Here is an 18,637-nt window from a genome sequence, read left to right on the forward strand (position 1 = left end):
CCCACCCGTCGCCGCAGCATCAGCAGCAGCTGACCCTCGTCCGCGGCAGCCCGCGCGGGCCGCCTCGGCGGCGACAGCGGCGGACCCGAAGGGGGCGGCTGGAGGAGGACGACAAAGGACGCTCCACGGCGGCGCCTTTCCTTTTCCAGTAATGATCCTTCCGCAGGTTCACCTACGGAAACTTTGTTATGACTTTTACTTCCTCTAAATAGTCCAGTTTTATCGTCTTCTCCCCGCCATCGCTGTATGAGCTTTCACCATCGCCATCCGAAGCCCCTGTATCCTCAGATGAGGAAACCTCCGGTTCAAACTGGTAGGGCTGTACACCCTCCGAACCCTGTGTCGTTAAAATTCCCGTGTTTGATGAAGGCTCATCACCTTCATCCAAAGAAATATCCGCTAAATCGTGGTCTATGTCGCTTCTCAAATCGTCCGCCATTGTTGTTTACACTCTGGGATCCCTGAAGTGACGTCACGCGCAGCCCCCGCCCATCACCACCTATCGCCCAAATTTGAAGCTGTGCACGACCATAAAATGATCAATAAAACCGCGCTGGATCATTTTAAGTGAATATTTTTATCAGATCCGTTTTCCAAGTTCCATTGACTTTCTAAATTTAAAAAAAAAATTTGCCACTGCACGAGGCCTTTAAATTTGAATTTAGCCTACGACTTACATGTACTTAAATGCACAACTTGATTCTCGTAATTTAGAAGTTGTGACATTTTTCTCAAAAAATTATAAGATTTAATGTCAAAAAAAAAAACAAGTTTTATAAATTGATCCCAATACTCTGTCGAATGTAACAAACGGAGAAATCACACAGTAAAGTTCTCGATGCAAGAAAAAAAAAAACAGATTTACCATCTAGCAGCTATGTAGCAAATAACTTTAAAGACAACTTCAGTGGAGACTAAAAATTTTGTGATAAATCCAAACCTTTACTTCAGGTACAGTAATCTGTTGCTCAAGTTAAACCTCAAGTGTCGAAAGAGACTAGTCAAGTTCAGTCACAGAGCTAGAGTGACATGTGACAATGTGACATGTGACAATTCTTAGAGGAGAAAGTTCACATTGACTTAACTACTGAAAGAGGTTTAAGTCGCATTTAAAATCTTTGGTAACACTTAAGATGAGGTACTGCCAAAACACTAAATATAATGTTGACCAAGATAGTTAATAGATTAAGTTTGTAAGCAGTTTATTAATATAACCTTTGTAGACAATGGTCTCCCTTTTGATATTAATTAAACCTAATAAGCATTTTAATAAACCTTATTCAGCTTATTGTGCTAATAACTATCTTACTAACACCCCATTAACATATTAATGTTTCTTAATAAATCTTGTTAAGGAATCTTGGTATAAAGTGTTCCCAAATATTTTAACCTAAGTCTAAGTACAGTCTCAGATCTATCCTCACAAGTCTGACCTCAGTTTTGAGTGTCTGAGCTATAGTTTGAGTGTTAGAAGCTGAAGTCCAGGTCAAGCTTTTTGATTTTGGCAAAATTTCCAAGTCAGTTTAAAGTCTTGAATAAATAAAGTTGTAAAATTTCATGTCTGTGCTCCCATGAACCTCAACCCTCTACTGGGTTGAGGTCCATGTCCTAAAAGGGCCAATCCAAGTCAAGTTTCCAATCTAGCTTAGGCCCAAGTCAGGGTTTTAAAATTTAAGGTGGAATACTAAATGGGTTTCATGCCTGTTAGCAGCAGGTTGAAGTCAAGTCTCACGTCTTTGGTCATAAATCACATTGTCAGTGATTTAGCGTCTTTAGTGTCTTCATTTGAGGTGGTGAAGTTGTGCGTTTTATTGAGAAGTTAAGACTTTGAGCTCAGCAAAAAATGAAAGAGTTAAGTTTAAAAGAAAAAAAAAAGGCCATAAAATCACCGAAACAACCATGAACACATTACTGCCACACAAATATGACATGGGACCAAAAACAAGAAAAAAGGCACTTTGAGTCAAGCTCAAGAGCTTAGAAACAAATCGTCAAGTCACTGCACGTGCGACTTCATATCTGCTGTAAGTTAAGGAGACGTACCAAATATGAGATGCGCGGCGTGTAATAGGACAGACTTACAGTGGGGTCTTGCTGCTCCACTCATGATCTGATAGTTGAGCATTCCTGTCACAACGGATCAAGTCGAAGGAAGACAGTGGACAGGGAGAACATCTTTTTGTCCTCAGAAAAATATCTGCTCCTGCCTTTTGAAACGTTACACTTCCCACGACAGGAGAAACACTTAACACAAAGTCGTCAGTTATCCAACAGGCTGTAACATGTAAAAGCGTACATTTAGCCCCTGGGGGATTGGCAACACTAATCGTCTCTGTTGTTGTCTTTCTTTACCTCTTTTGTTTGCTTACTCTTCCTCTTAAGAAAGTTTTTTTCTGCCTTCCCCCACCTGACAAGTTGCATTCATGTAATCTTTGTTGGTTTATAACTATTGCCTGAGGTAAAATAGCAGAGTGCACAATAGGTGGAGGGTAAGTGCCAGGAGCCTTTCTCAGTAGGCGTGCATGAAGACATACAAATAAAAACATTTGCATTGTTAAACTTGAGAATGACAACTCCAGGAATGTCTCAAAAACACAAACACAACCTTTTTCATATTTTCAATGAACTCCATCACACGTTACCCAAGACCAAGAAGCGTTTCTCAAACATCGGTGGCGTTTCGTGACAGATAGCAGAAACTTTTCACAACCTGCTGTACTGTCATGTCAGGACAGGCATGGACCAACATCTAAACAAATGTAAAAAAAAAAATTTCTCAGAGATAATAAAACAGTCCAGCTTCCTGCAGCTGCCGGGCATGGCTCTGGTTCATCAACACCTGAGCTTCCAGCAAACTGAAATGTCACTCAGACAAAGCATTAAAAAAACATTTAAGATCAATCCATCCTTGACTAATCTGGTTCTTTAACATTCACGTGTGAAAAATCAAGGGCAAATCCAGATTACAAATGTCCTGACATCAACTTTACCATCTAAGCTTGAATGCTTTGGAAAATCTAGTCCTCTGTACTGACCTGGTTGGACCGATGGGACGCGAAAAATTCCAAAAGCTCTGCCTGAGTGCAAGAGCGCTGCTGAAACAGGTCATAGTGACTGCTTTCCTTGCCTCCAACGCCTGCCTTTTCTACTCTCCTGTTACCTCTGACCCAGCCACCCCCTCCACCAACCCACCCCTACCAGCCATCTCTCATCTCAAAAGGGAAAGTACAAAGCGCCTCTTCAAGTCCCACCAAACAGGAGCTTCATTTGCATAATTAGCATGATGTTGCAGGTGACCCTGACTGGGGCAGAGGCACGCACGATACGCATCAGCCGACCAACAGGTGTGATAGCAGCGCGATAAGAGCCTTTGCTGCTGCTTTCCAACAAAGTCGGCTTTATCCTCAGTCATGCTTTTCTGGATATGTGACTGCGAGATTAGAATAACATCAGAGAGGTATTGTAGATGCAGGGAAATAACATTTCACGCGGAAACAGAATGAGATATAATCAGACACCATTGTAATGTTAGCGTGACTTTTTTCCTCCAATGACAACTGAGAGACATTAAACCACAAAACCGCAATTACTAATAAATAGATTCCTCTCTGTTCATTTTTTTTTTTAATCAGCTAAGCTTCGATAGAAAAATATTTCATTTCCACTTGCAGTTTGAATTCCATCAAAGCATACCATACTAATGCCATACTAACAGCAACTTGGGCAAATTTCACAAGTCCAAGTCAGGCTGTGAGTCTTAAGGGGGCAAATCTAAATCAGATTTAAAGTTTTAGACCTCTAGTGTCTGATCACAAGTCCAAATTGGGCTTCAAGTTATTAAGGTAACACTGTCCGAGTCAGCTTTGATGTATCCAACCACAATTTCATTTTAAACTTCAGTTTACAATGACACATCCAAGTCAAGCCTCACGTCTTTAAGGGGCAAATCTAAGTCAAATCGGAAGTATTTAAATCAATATTAAACCTCAAGTTTATGATCACAAGTCCAAGTCAGACGTCAAGTCTTTAGGGGAAGTACCAAGTCAGATTTCATGTCTTCAACTATAAATCTATGTAACGCTTCTAGTTTCTAATAAAAAGTCCAAGTTGGGTCTGGAGTCTTGAAGGGCCAGGTCCACATCAATGTCAAGTCTCCAACCCTAAATCCATATCAAGATTTTAGTTTTGTGGTCACAAGTCCAAGCCATGTTTCTAGTCTAAAAGGATGAGTATTATTTAGTTTTCAATTGATTATTAAATTTGTTGATTTCCCAAGATAAAAATATAGGAGATATGGGACAAAATTTATTCACAAACAGATTCAATTTTTTTTTTTTTTTTTTTGTCTATGGTTTTATTAATCTAGGTGATGAATTTATGTGACTTGGCTGTTCGTAAAAGGTTGAAATGAGGCGGCGCAGAAGGGGTAAACTAAGCAGGCAATTGTTCCCCGAGAAACACCTCTTCGGGTCAGGACACACGAATCCCTTCCAAAAGCCATCACTCGAACGTGCAAACAGTTATGCTCATTCAGAAAACATCACAGAAAGTACAACTTTCTGAAAGTTTCATGACAAATTTTCTTTTAATTTGCATGAACACATTTGGAAAGCTTATGCAAATCCCTAAACCTTGAGTTCAAATCCTCCCTATGTAACCAGGAAGTTTTAAAATGTTTTCAAAAGAGTTCATGAATCGACTGAATGACATCTTAAAAAATATATATTTTTTAATTATCTGTAAATTCATAATAGTAATCTGTGTTATTTTTAAGAAAACCCCAAAAAGAAAATAAATAAATACATTTGAAAACAGTGTAGAGCCTGTTTTTGCTAGTAATTCAATTCATTCTGTTAAGTTTTGGATCAATTTGTAACTATAGAGAAATATTTTGTTTTTAAAGAAATGATTAAAAGAGAGAGTATCACAGACAATTTTAGGGCTGATGGCAAGAATTTTTTAAGAATGAATATGAACAAAAAGATTAGTTTAAACGGAACCACATAGATTATTTGAGCTTTTTGCTAAACATTTCTAAAAGATATCAAAGGAAAGTTCAAACATTTAACTCAAATTAAGGCTAAAAGATATGAATCTTGGTTCGTTGAGTTTTCATAAACATATATAGGAAATGAACAGGCAAACAGCTCTTCAGAAGAGCTTCCTTGCCTCGGTCTCATTAGAGAATGAGCCCTCAGGACTTGAGACACAAAAGCCTCCCTTTCTTTTCTTTCCTCTCTTCCTCTCTCTGTTCTTTTGGCCTTTTGATCTCAAGAGTACTGAACCATTGTGCTCCGTCCAAAGAATAAGCTCATCAAGGAAACAGAAGGAGTTTTTCAATTAGCGTTTGATTCCTTTTTTGCTTTTTTTTTTTTTTTCCCGAAGGTTTGTGGGGACAGACTGCTACAAGCCCCCGATAAGCTGCTGTTGTTCGTCCAGTTTGTGGTACAAAGACCACTGTTAGGAACTCCGGCTCTGTGATTGACTGATAGAGACATCACAAAGACTGCTTTTACTCCTCTTTTCCTCTTTGGGGACTTCCCCTTTGGAAGCATACCCACTGCCCAGGCGCAACACACAAACATCCAGTTGAACGGTCTACTTCATCCTCATGACTCTCAACCAATGAGACCAACATCCGCCGCTTAAACCACCAAAGGAAGAGGCTACTGTGGTTATTTTGTCCATCAAATCTTGAAGAATTTTAGAAAGCAAACCTCATTTACACTACAAGAATTATTCTTAGTTTCATATTAACTTAAGCTAAATGGTAACACTTTAGGGTTTGAAATATTCATAGAAGATCTCCAATGTGATGCTACATACTTACTGGGCATGTGATGCGCTTTATGTGGGTTCTTGAACCCACTTTTAGCACATTGTGTTCACACTGGACTGTCTTTATCCAATACCAACGCATGTAGTCACAGTTGGATGACGCTTAATGCAAAAGGTCAACGTGGTGCAAATCTCTCTAATCTTACTCCAGGCTTTTTCTTTCACAGCTTTACTCCATAATTGCAGGGTGGGATTCTGTAAATTCGCATCCTCCCACTCCCTTTCAGGCAATCTATATTTTAGTTATCCTGTGGTTTATATGTCTTTATGGATGTAAGCTTTTGTTAAATGATTATATTGTACATGAATTATTTTTTTTTCTTGATTGCTTGAAATAAACAATCTCTAATCCAATCTAGAAAATAAAAGACCAATCCATACATCCCTACTAAATCTGAGTCCCTGATTGGTCAAAGTTCAACTAGTTAAACTGTGAATGTACAATGCAATGGCTGCATGTTTTGTATTTTGAACCCAAAAATGCATGGTCCCAAGGGTTTTGAACACAGTAGGCCGAAAGGCGCATTTTCCTGCATTTATAGTCTTTTCACTGAAAGTATCTGCATGAATGCGTGTTCTTGAGACTGGTGTGGATGTAGCTTGGCAGTGTTCAAATTGTTTTGGCGGAGCAAGACGAAAAACTACTTCAATTTATGTGCAAATGACTCTTCCCAACAGTAACAAAAATCAGATAATGTGAAGTTAAATAAGGAAATTTTTTGCTGCAATTATTGTGTCGGTTTTGTGGCCCAATTTAGATATTTTTCAGTTAAGAAAGGTGCTGCTTGTTGGGTCTACCATTTGTATACCATTATCCACCAATTTCTTTTTAACTCCCCGGATTCCTTTTGAGGTCACAAGGATGCTGGAGCCTGTCCCACCAACTGTTGTGCAAAGGGGGGGGGGGGTACACCCTGTATGGGTCGCCAGTCTGACATAGGCCACACAATCAATCACAGATACAATTTAGGACCACCGTATAACCTATTAACAATACTTTTGGACGGTTCCCCAAGCAGGATTTGAACCAAGACCTCCACGCTATGAGGCAAGAGTGCGAACCACTACACAACCCTTCAGTCCCAATTTTCAAACATCTGTAGGTTAAACTAGATGTGAAAAAGAGAATTCCATGATGATGTTGACTCACACAACTTTACGGAGTTAAGGTGAAAGGTTCTTTGCGCAATTTAAATTAAAACCAACAAACAAAACAATAATGGAACACAATGCAAAATGCATGTTACATGAGAAGGTCTTCTTTGAAGTATTTGGTGAGAAAAGTACAGTAACTTCTTGAAAGTTTGTGGAGCAAAAACAAAACACAAATTTTGCAAAATTCCTGCAACGAATAACACAAAGGTTGTTGTAGAGATAGCATCCATATCTTAATGCAAACAAGGATTAAGCTAAAAGTGTTGTTGAAAACTTTTGGTGACGCCAGATTAATCGCCGTTCCCACAATTCCAAGGAAAATCCTTTTTTTCTTTTTTGCTGATGACAAACTACTTTCGACTTGACTGTTATTAAAAACTCTTTGTGCTCTTGCCAAACCAAAAATAAACCACTGAAACATTTAGAGCAATACAACAAAACATGCTCGAACAATTGTAGGAGAGTTTGTAAAGTGGGTGTGGCCTGTGCAAATAAAAAACGTTTTTTTTCCGAAGTTATCCAAAACCTTATTCCACTATCTGCCACTAAAACATTACTTACCACCTCCTTTTTTATATTTTTAATCTCAAACATGCATTTAGTATGAACATAAATTCAAATATCAAGATACATCCAGGAGGATTCAAATGCAGGCATGTTCACAGATATGCCTGGAAACATTTCAAGAGGCCGAGATAATCACTTCTAACGCATTCCTTTGACACAGAAGCAGCTTTCAACAATAAAAAGGATTGATGTCGGTGTAATTTTTCCATTCTGGCAACAATGTTATCTGCCGCCACACTACAAACCAACACAACAGGTTCCACTTGCTCCACTTGTGCACTAATTGAGGCGCCAGTTTGTATTCTTCTTTTTTGGCAGTTGCTCACATTTCTGCATTTCCATAGTCTTTAGATAGCTGGATTAATGATCACCAACTCCACGTTCATCCAAACGCCACCACTATCTGTGCAGGATTTATCGAGGACTCGCCGTGAACTGCATGACTCACCTCAGACAACATTCTCTGTTTCTTGAGCAAAAGCACCGAGCCGGAGCGTTCTCCAGATCATCTGTTCTTCCAGCATGCTCTTTTTATCAACAAAACATGACTCAGGCTGCAAGTTATTTGTCTTTTTTCTGCTTTAGGCGTTGGAGAAATAACCCGTGATTGATAATAAAGGATTGCAAACTGATGACAAACCTCTGCAGTCATGAAAAACATTTGCTTTGAAGATGCTTCCGGTTCAGAATTTCTGGGGGTTGGTTGGATCTGAGTCACTAAGTCGACTTCCTTCAACTTTACATCCGTCTTCATTTCAGTTAGTTCTGGCCATATATCATCTCTGAGGGCTGCGCTACATCAAGGTTCCCTTTTTGCACAACAGTTTTTTTTTTCTCTTTTTTTTTGTTAAAGTGAGCAAAAATTGTATCACTAAAAGTATAAACCAAAGCTTTCTTATTTGGCATGGATTAAAAAACAGGATAAGTTAGGATGCTTCCCAAATTTTTCTTTTAAGTGTTGCGATGTATTCTTGACTTGTTTGTAAAACTCAGTTGCAACTTCATTTCCCACACTTTGTAAATCTCAGAGACTTTATATACAACTGTTCAGGACAAGTTTAGAAAAAACTTTCAAATTGTTGAGGAAAGTTATTTAAAAATGAATGAAAATTGTGTTTTTAACTTGTGACTTTTTCAGCATGATGGAGGACATTTATTTTTTAAATTAAGCTTAAAAGTGCATTTCTAAGTATATCTTTGATTTTTAAAATCTTGTGAATCAGGAGCAGAAGAAAAAAAGTCTATATGAAAAAGAGCTTAATTTTGAGGTAGAAAATACTCTGGCCACAAGCTCCCTGCTCCGCTCTGCAACAGAGAAGGGAAGGGGGGTGGGGATGCACCATTACAATAATCCCGCCTACATGTCAGAGGTGAATCTCTGATGAAGTACTGCATCTCTGCAGAAACTATCCTAGAAAATGAGAGGTATTTCGATTTTTCTCTAAAAATTGCATAAAAACTTAGAAAAAAAAAAAAAGACGTTGTAAACTAGGGATGTGTCTTGACAAGAGTCTGGCGATATGATACACCTTGCGATGCACATATCATGATATATTCTAAGACAGAACTATTTTTTTACTGTTATTTTTAAAGAGTATGACTAAGAAACTAAAACGCCTCCACCTGAATATTAATACGGCTTTCATTGCAATAAAATGGTAAAATTCCTTTTATTTAATGATCACAATGTTAAGCACTGCAACTGTATTGCACATACATATTGGTTTTACCCAAGCAAATTCATGGTGCTTTCATTTTGTTATGAAACTAACAGCAATGTGGTACAGAGTTTCAGTTCGATACCCATCTTAAGAAAAAAACTATGTAGTACATGTCTCATAACAACAAAAACTGCGAGGCTGACTGATCATTTAACACAAGCTGGTTCTCACACGATCTTGTTTTGATCGCAGTGTAGAGCTGCTCAAAGAGGGTTAGTGTACTGTGCTGCCAACTAGCGGTTAATTGGAGGTTTAAGTGGAAAACAAAAGTGAGATGCTGAACTATGTTTGCTCATAAATAGTTAATTAAATATTTTTGGTCAGCATTTTAAGTTGATACAAGTATAACTCCAAATGAACTATCATGATATATTTCCAAATTGACTTTTCCCTTAAATCCCTACTGGAAGCAAACATGCATCAAACCACTTAGGTTCTAAAATGACCTTACTTTACCATCTACATCAAAGCAAAGACATACGTATTTTTTTTATTTTCACAGCTGGAAATAAATGTAGGCCTGGGTATCGGTTATAATTTCTTGAAACGATTCTATTTGATTCACAAGAGCCTGAATCAATTCGATTTAGATTTTTTTTTTCAATTCCTTGGATTTTTCAATTCAATTTTAAGTTTACACATTTCTATACATTTGTTTAAAAATACATAAAAAAATCTGCTATGTAATCCAAACATATTTATATCAATCTGATACAGTTCAAATATTGCAAAATGTATTCGTGAAATAATGAGATTGTTAACATCATACAGTGTTACATGGATTCTCTAAAGAAGTTCTAACAAAAATCTTCAGATCATTAACATTGTAAACGTTGTTCTGCTTCTCCTGGAGGACGTTTCAGTTTGGCCACTAGGTGGCGATCGCTCTATAGAAGTACACTTAATTCAAGAAGAAGACAACAGTATGATGGGAAAAACGAAGTTTTAGACCACAAAAAGTTACTTTAAAATTTGTTTCTTTAAAAGAGTTTAAAAAATTAACGCCTGTAAGTAAATAAATATGTTCATATAGTCAGCGATGTATTTTATTGGTCGACCAAGCTTTAGCATTAGCCGTCCAATGGGAAATTCAGTTGACGCTAACGTTCAATACACATTACATAAAGCTTTATGTGCTAAATCGATTTATATCTTTTGTGAATTGATCATTGCTCTATTAAGCTTAAATCTATTCAAATCGATTAATTGACTTTTTTCAACCCAGCCCTAAATAAATTCAGTCATCATAAGTCAGATGAAAGTTTTATGGATTGCTCATGGGAAACTCGTAATTCTTGTACATTCACCTGAAATCTGCAAAATACAATCAGAAAAACTTATGTCGTAAACAGAGCTTGATTTCTGTGAGCCAATTAAGTAACACAGATTATTAAAAATGACACAAAAAACAAGTTATGAAAAAAAAAAAAAAAACGAACGTAATGAGTAAACCAAAAAGCTTCCCACTTGAATTTATCCACAACTTAATATTTTTGGTTTTTGTCTCATTCTGAATTTGAATTTAACACTGTCTAGAGTTTGACAACAAAATTTTAGAAGCTATATTTTATTATCCATTTAAGTAGACATACGGGAATGGAATTGACACTCAGGGCTAGTTCTTCTATTGCTTTCTGACAAATTGAATGCATTTTTGTAGTTACTGCCCCCTATAGGTGGAGTTTGAAATTGCAGCATGATCTATTCAGTCATGTTTTATAACATATTAGTATATACGCATGTAAAGTTTTAAGTTTTTTATCTTAGGTTGGAAATAATGTTTTTCAACAAAGCCTGTCTGGGAGGGTGAAAACATTTTTCATGACTTAATTTATGTTTAATCAAAGTGAAGTTTTTGCCCTTTTTGTGACTTTTTAAAAACAAATCAGTCATTCCTGACCGTTTTTAATACATTAGCTAACATAAGGGCAAAATTGTTTTAATTTTAAAAGGAAAAAGGTGATATATCCACAGAGTAAACGGCCTCAAAATGCTTGTTTAGCCTCAGTTTACAACAGGACGGAACCAAGCAGATGAGAGATCGAGTCTCCTGCATGGGACATTTCATAATCCGCTCTGTCGGACCACTCCTTGTCCTTCTCGAAAGCTTTTCTAAATAAGATGTAAAAAGGGCCGATGACACGACTGCGGCCTCACAAAGACTCAGAGGAGGGAGAAACGAGAGGAGGAGAGGACTCCAGCCCCTTTATTCCTCTGCTCAGGTTAAAAAGCAGCCGGCCTCCTTCTCATCCCTCTTTCCCTCCTCCCCTCCTCCTTTCTGAAACAGGTCGTCTATTGTGGCAGCAAGCGAAAGGCTACAGTGGCATTTATCAGAGAGGAGGAGGAGGCGGAGGCGATGTGCGGGGAGAGAAGACAAAACACACTCCCAATAAAGAGATAGAACAAGAGAAAGAGAAGAAAGGATGTATTTGAAGGCCACTTTTTTTCTTTCACAAAGCCCCCCTCCTTTATTCTAGCGCCTGCTCCTTCAGGGTAGCTCAGACAAAGGAGGCCCGACTCGCACAATGTGCTCCCTCCTCTAGCCCGGCACACTTTAAACCCCCCCACTCCATTTACTGCTGCTTTTTGAGAGCGCCCGCATCAGCGCTGTGTGTGTGTTTTCAAGAGTTGGTAATGGTCATGGTGGGGTTGGGAGTGGTGATGCATGTCCGGGGGGGGTGGGGGGGTCTTTATTTGTTGAGGGTCTTATAGACCAAGGGGGCCACAGCTCTGAAGACGTTTCTATGGAAACCCCCTTTTGAGCAAAAGGAGCACAACAGGTGATTTTTTTTTTTTTTTGCTGAGGTCTGCGCTGAGGCTCCGCAGGAGGCCGGCGCTGAAGAAACTGGGGTCTTAACCAGCTCCAATACACTGGAGGTCATGTCTAAAAGCGCCGCGCAGCCCGGCGTAATGACACGCTTCCGGGCCTCACGCACACCGACCTCACACAGGATGAAGAGCGCCTTCAAAATAGGACCAGGCAGGGAAATAAATCAAGGCACACTCCGCCGACTCGGGCGTTACTGAGAGAGCCATTCACAATGACGGGAGCATGGCTAAGTGAGCCGTAACGCCACAGAGCTGAGAGCTGAGCTCCCCACAGGAGCCTACAAATGCAGCATTGGAAACTCCCCAGTCAGAAGCGATACTGAACCCCTTAAAAACAACATTGCTTAATTTGAGTCAAACTTAAAGTCCCACTCTGATCATGTTTTGATCTATTTTCAAAGTGTTCCTAGTGATCGTGTAAGTATGATTATGCCATTTCCAGACCAAAAAAAGTTGTTTTCTAGGACATCGGCTGAATCAGAATTCTTTCCCTAACCCTGCGACTCTCCCTTCCCCTAAACTTGCACAGGCATTTGAAGGTACAGGTAGGGTTGTGCGGAATGGTTATCTTGAGGGCTAACCCTCGCGGCGGAGGGATGCAAAGCCTTCCGCTGCGACGGTGTTGTGCGTCTGGCTTTTCTTCACCTGGTGTTCTTTGAAGCACAGAAGCTTCCATTTACGTGGAAGTAATTGTTTTTTGTTTAAGTTTAACCTTTTTAAATTAAACAGATGGTGTTCTGTATTTCTGAGTGCTAGCAGCTACATGCTAGCTGACCGGCAACTATTGAGGACATCATAAAGTCAGAGTGTCATCCAAATTTGAAGACACTGGAAATATTCGAATTACCCCCTAATCTCTAACTACTAAAGTAGTCTCCTACTTTCTAATCTCCTGGATTTTAAAAGCTCATTAGTTTTCTTTCGCTTTGCTAAATGTCGGATATGACGTCACCGATATCATGAAGTGAAAAATGGAGATGACAAAGTCGGAATGAAATGTATATTTTTGTCCTGCCCTGCTTCCAATTTGTTCTGTTGATGCAACACATTTTTTAAAAATACCGTGGTCCTTCGCTATATTGCAGTTCACCTTTTAACAGATTTTTTTTCTGTGAAATTTTTAATGCCTTTTTCTTTCTTTACACATGTTTTTTGCTCTGTGCCCTGTTTGAGTATAGACCATTGTTAATTACTCTCCTCCATGTCAGCGTTCAGTTTGACAAATCTGCATAAATCTTCAATTGCAACCAGCTCTTTGTTTTCATTCTATGATATTGGAATTGGACCTAATTTTATTAATGAAGGTTTGGACTTTGAGAGTTTAAACAAGAGAGAAAAGTCTGTAAATGTTCCTGTCTGTCGGGGATAAAAGGGTATAAAGTTTGCAGTGAGGAGTCTGACAGTCTTAGTACATTTATAATTTCATGGGTTATTTTCAGAACACAACTTCTCCAATAAACGAGTTACAACTGTATTTTAATATTTTTGGACAACATTCTAACATTCATTGTGTTCTGTGTCCTACATTTGTAAATCTATTTACCGTATTTTTCGGACTATAAGTCGCACCGGAGTATAAGTCGCAGGGGCCAAAAAATGCATAATGAAGAAGAAAAAACCATACATAAGTCGCACTGGAGTATAAGTCGCATTTTTTTCAAGTAATTTATTTTACAAACTGGTTGGAAAAAAACGATATTACATCATCCTGGAAGGTAAGTTGTAACATTCATAAGTGAATAGAAAACAGGCTGAATATGTGTCAACACATATTCACATATTAGCATCATGAAAAAAACGAAAAGGTGTAGCATTTATATAACATAACAGTTTTATTTAACTATAGCCTCAAGAACTCATCAACTTTGTATCTTTACTGTAATTAATTGCACGCAATCTCACTCCATATCACTAAATCCCTTAAATTCTTCGTCCTCTGTGTCACGTCTGAATAACTGAAGTAAATAAAGTAATTGCATAGATCACCATAAAAGGGCACTCTAGACTTATGGTCCATATCTCATCTCGTTAAAAATTCGTATATAAGTCGCACTGGAGTATAAGTCGCAGGGACATTCAATCTATGAAAAAAACCGCGACTTATAGTCCGGAAAATACGGTAAGTAAGCTTAAACATCTCAGGTTCTGAGACGGTTTTGAAATCCTCTGGGAGTCTGAAGATCTGTCCCCAACAAAAGCGTTTCTGCTCTTGTTTAGGTGGGACTTCATGTTCTTCAGGGGTTGGCTGTGGTGCGGAGGAAGAGCGGTCGACCTCTGATCAGAGGATCACAGGTGCAATTTCTTGCTCGCTCATGTGTCAAAGTTTACAGACACTAACCATAACTCCTGGTGGCTACGGTTGGACCCAGTGTTCAGCAGCGGAGCCGCCATCAGTGTGAATGTGTGTGCTCATGGGTGAATGGGACTGTGACTGTAAAGCGCTCTGGGCCTTAAACCAAAGAAGAAAAGTGCTATATAAGCATACACTTTTTGCCAGTCATATGGAAACCCTTGTAATTGGGTCACGGTGCAAGAGATCTGCTTTGGTTTTGTTCTGTTTGCTGCGGACAAAAAGTGTCAATTTACACATTCACTGACGAAAAAGACCTCCATATGAAACATTTATTTGGAAAAACGTACAGAAAAAACCCAACACAATGAGCATTCAACAACCATGGAAACCGAAACATACTAAATATAGACAGAAAGCAATTACCCTATGACACTATGAACTTGATTTAGTAAATAAACGATCGTATAAAATAATTCTGCTCATGTTTTACATTAGGGATATCCAAAGTCAATACTTGAGGGCTGCCCTCCTGCTGGTTTACCAGAATGCTCTGGATGGTTTTGATTAAACAATAAAAGAAGTTGTATTGCTAATTTTTTTTTACATGCTTAAAATCCAGCAACAACAAATTCTGCAACAAACTAAAACTTGAACCAAGCTGAGAACTTTTCTAACTTCTTCACTAAAACTCCTTAAATTCTTCTTAATTTGTCTACCCGAAGACAAGCCCATCTACCCAAGAACCCAAAACTACAAATTCATCAAAAAAGGAAACAGAAGCCCATGAAAATGGTATTAAAATGTCCCATTAAAATGAGGATTTGATGATTAAAATAATCATTGGGATTTTGGGCCCCGGGGCCTCTGTTTTATCTATCTTATTTACCTCTACGTGATTGTTTCATAAAGGAAAAAAATTAAAACAAATTTAATGAAGCAGATTTTTTTTAAATTACAAAACAAAACTTTTAGAAATATTTTAAGAAAATTATTTTAACTGGAATTTTGTTTCAGTTAGAACTACTAGTTCACATTTAAATGTTGTAAAAAGTTATTTGATCATATTTGAGTTTCATATTTAAACCCATAAGAGCTATTAAAATCTTACACTTCATGGTCATTTCTCCAACATCAAATGTGCCACCAACTATCAGTTAACACCACTAAATAAAATCAAGGCAAAAATGTTCCTAATTGCTCATGATTCAGAAAAAAAAATCTCTCGTAAAGTTATTTTTTCTGAGTCAGACAGAAATGTTTTCATCCTTGCAGATCCTTCGGGACAACATGGCAACATTGTTCAACCTACAGTTTGTTTGTTTGTTTAACAGTTGATGGGATTTTGACAATTTACTCCGTTTGCTTCCTGCAGGGTCAGACGGTTCTGAGCTTTTGGTCACATCAGTTAATCTTTTATGGAAGAGTTCAATTTAGGTTTACAAAAAAACTTTCTACTGGCAAAAAGGACAGTTAAGTGAACTTAGAAAAGCTCTACGGACATATTTCAGTTAACAAAAACAATTGACTGTTTTCCTAATTTGAATTGTTCAGCTGGTTTAATTTAAAACTATAATACCAAAATTCCCTTATACAGTAAAACTGTATTAAACCGTAGTCTCAACGGCCCTCACGGGTGGTTATGAACTGTCTGTGGGCAAAAACTGGAAAATGGGCACAAAGTATCAAAGTCGTGGTCTGCTTGTTGAGCCCGTAGAGCAAAGTGAACAGCTTTTTTGCTGCAGGTAAAATATTGTAGTGAACACTTAAACAACACATAAGGGCAAGGAAGGGTTAAGTAGAAGAGACTTTACACATCATAAAAGTTTTTCTGCCTTTGACCCCTGAATCCCACGCAGTGCGCAAGAAACCAGTTTGTGCAGTTCGAGTGACGAGTGCGCAGCATGATGGTTAGAAATTAGGAAATTAGACAGTGTAGTTTGTGTGGGCAACTACGGGCGTCGCATAGTGCTTGCATATCGTGCACACCCGTCCGTGCAGCATTTGGGCACGGTCAGAATGTTACCAGTACTCACAGCTTACTAATGACTCGAGTGTGTGTGTGTGTGTGAGACTCCCTGTAACCTACATAGGACTAAGCCGGTATAGATAATAGTTGGATAAATGGATGATTCAATTTATAAAAGACTTAGTCAAAACTACCTCTTCTTACATTGGGTTCTATTAAGTTCAGAGAACCAAAGTAGACTTTATTTTTGTATTTTTTGTGCCTTTATTTATTTTCTGTCTAGGAATGTTTTCATTTAATGTCTGATTTCAGTTCTTGCTAACAGCTGCAAAAAGTTGTCATTTGAAACAGATGATGTAAAAAAATGCAAATATTGTTCAAGGAAGGTATAAATGCGCAAAGAAGATTCCCTTTGTAATGGTGCTGAACACATACATGATGTGAACTCGACAGGAAGTAAATGAACCAAGATGGAAAAAAGGGAAATCGACTAATTGAGGACTAGAAAGAAACGTTTATTGAAGTTATGAAAATATCCACAGGGTTGTGAACCCCTTAGTTTTCCTATATTTTCTTTATACATCAACTATCCAACAAATCAAGTGTGGTACTGGTTTCAAATAAAAGAAGTTGCTTTATTATTAAATAACTGAAAATGTAACTGTGTTTAAAGTTATTCCATGAAGACAACATGTTGCATAAACAATCAAATTACTGTAGTTTCTGCACATTAGAGCACACCGGGTTATGAGGCACACCCTCAATGAATGGTATATTTTCAAATGCATGTCTCATAAAGGCACGCTGAACTATATGACGCATTATAGATGCAAAAGAGTCAGAGATAAACCTGTAAGTCAGTCAGACCCTTGAACTTGTTCATAACACGTTACAAGTTAGCCATGCTAGTGTGTTCACAATACCTGTAACTCCGAACATTGTTTGTAATGTAAAAAAACAAACAAACTGACAAATACTGCTAAAACAAATGTGACAGTGACTATGTTAACTCCTGAACCTTGTTAGCAACACGTAAAAAAAAATACAAAACACAGTCGGACATTGCTACATGTTAGCGGCTTTAGCGTATTTACAATAAGACCAAACCTTGTTAACAGCATGTAAAAAATAGACACTACTAAAAAAAATAAATAAAATAAAACAAGTTACAATTACTAGGCAAAGTCAACACATTAAAAAAACACAGTCGAACACCGCTATATATTAGCCGCGTATGATAACATTCTACTATGTTTGCAACTCATAAAAAACATTTTTAAAGAGAGCGTGTACCTGTCAAAAATCACCTCAACATCAGTAAGCACAATCACAATTAATCCATATACTGCATAAGGTGCTCTGAATATAAGGCGCACTATTATTTTGTTTTTTTTTTTTTAAGTTAAGGCTTTTAACTGCGCCTTATAGTGCGGAAAATACATACATATTTTAGAAGTGCAACAAAATCTCCAGAATACTTTTTTTTTTTTAAAAAGCACCTTTGAGTTTCTTTAAGTTTTCAATTTTTTTTTTTTCCTTTTTGTAAAGCTTTGATACTAATATTTTAGGTTAGTAGTTTATACTCAGACTATTGAAAGTGTCTTTTTACAGCCGCATTTGTGAGTGCTGTCTATATTTATCAAATAATCTTGTTTTTAAAGATTAACCCTTGTGCTAACCTAGGCCTGTTTACATGTTTTACATGTATGTTTACATGCATAGGACAGGTCATCTGGACCCCTCAAGAAAATGGGCTGAACTTTTTTTTTTTTTCCAAATTTTTTATTTTATTATTTTAGAGAGCACAAGGAATATAGGATAGTTAATGGCTACATTTTTAACAGTTAACATCAAACATCAGTTAACCCAAAATTGAAAATACTCATTTGAAACATGCAGCACTATGTACTCATTCTTTTCTTTAAAATATATTTTGTTTTTACAGCATGCATTTGAGGCCTTTTGAGAAAAACATTTCAATACTACAATAGAAAAACTCAGACGGTTTAAAGAAAATGGCATAAAAAAAGCATTTGAGAAAGCATTAGAAAATTCTAAGTAAAATAATTTAGAATTAAAAGCGTATTTTCTAAAAGCATTTAATCAAAACATACTTTTTAAAAAAGATTTATGTTCCATGAAAGAAGATGAAGACCAGATTAAAACTTCAAAGATAAAAAAGGTGTTGTGTGATGTGTCACTCTGATTCAAGATAGGATCTTTGCGTGAGAAGAATCCTGTTTGGTCAACTTTTGTCTTTTTTGAGGA

At 37.6% G+C, this 18,637-nt stretch overlaps 1 protein-coding gene across 3 annotated transcripts in view; it reads right to left on the reverse strand.

The window, feature by feature from the left end:
- LOC112144671 (SRY-box transcription factor 13) overlaps positions 1-18,637 on the reverse strand; it is a 59,984-nt gene that overhangs the window by 29,182 nt on the left and 12,165 nt on the right. For 2 of the 3 annotated variants that reach the window (XM_024269334.2, XM_024269333.2), the window contains exon 1: positions 3,036-5,087. The exons of the other annotated variant lie outside the window; for it this stretch is intronic. In XM_024269334.2, the coding sequence (XP_024125102.1) occupies positions 3,036-3,109 (74 nt within the window). In that variant the 5' untranslated portion in view covers positions 3,110-5,087. Of the gene's footprint in view, positions 1-3,035; positions 5,088-18,637 lie in introns of those variants that run through there. 3 annotated transcript variants of the gene reach the window in all.

This window comes from Oryzias melastigma, linkage group LG5, assembly GCF_002922805.2.
Source record: "Oryzias melastigma strain HK-1 linkage group LG5, ASM292280v2, whole genome shotgun sequence".
Classification (NCBI taxonomy): Eukaryota; Metazoa; Chordata; class Actinopteri; order Beloniformes; family Adrianichthyidae; genus Oryzias; species Oryzias melastigma.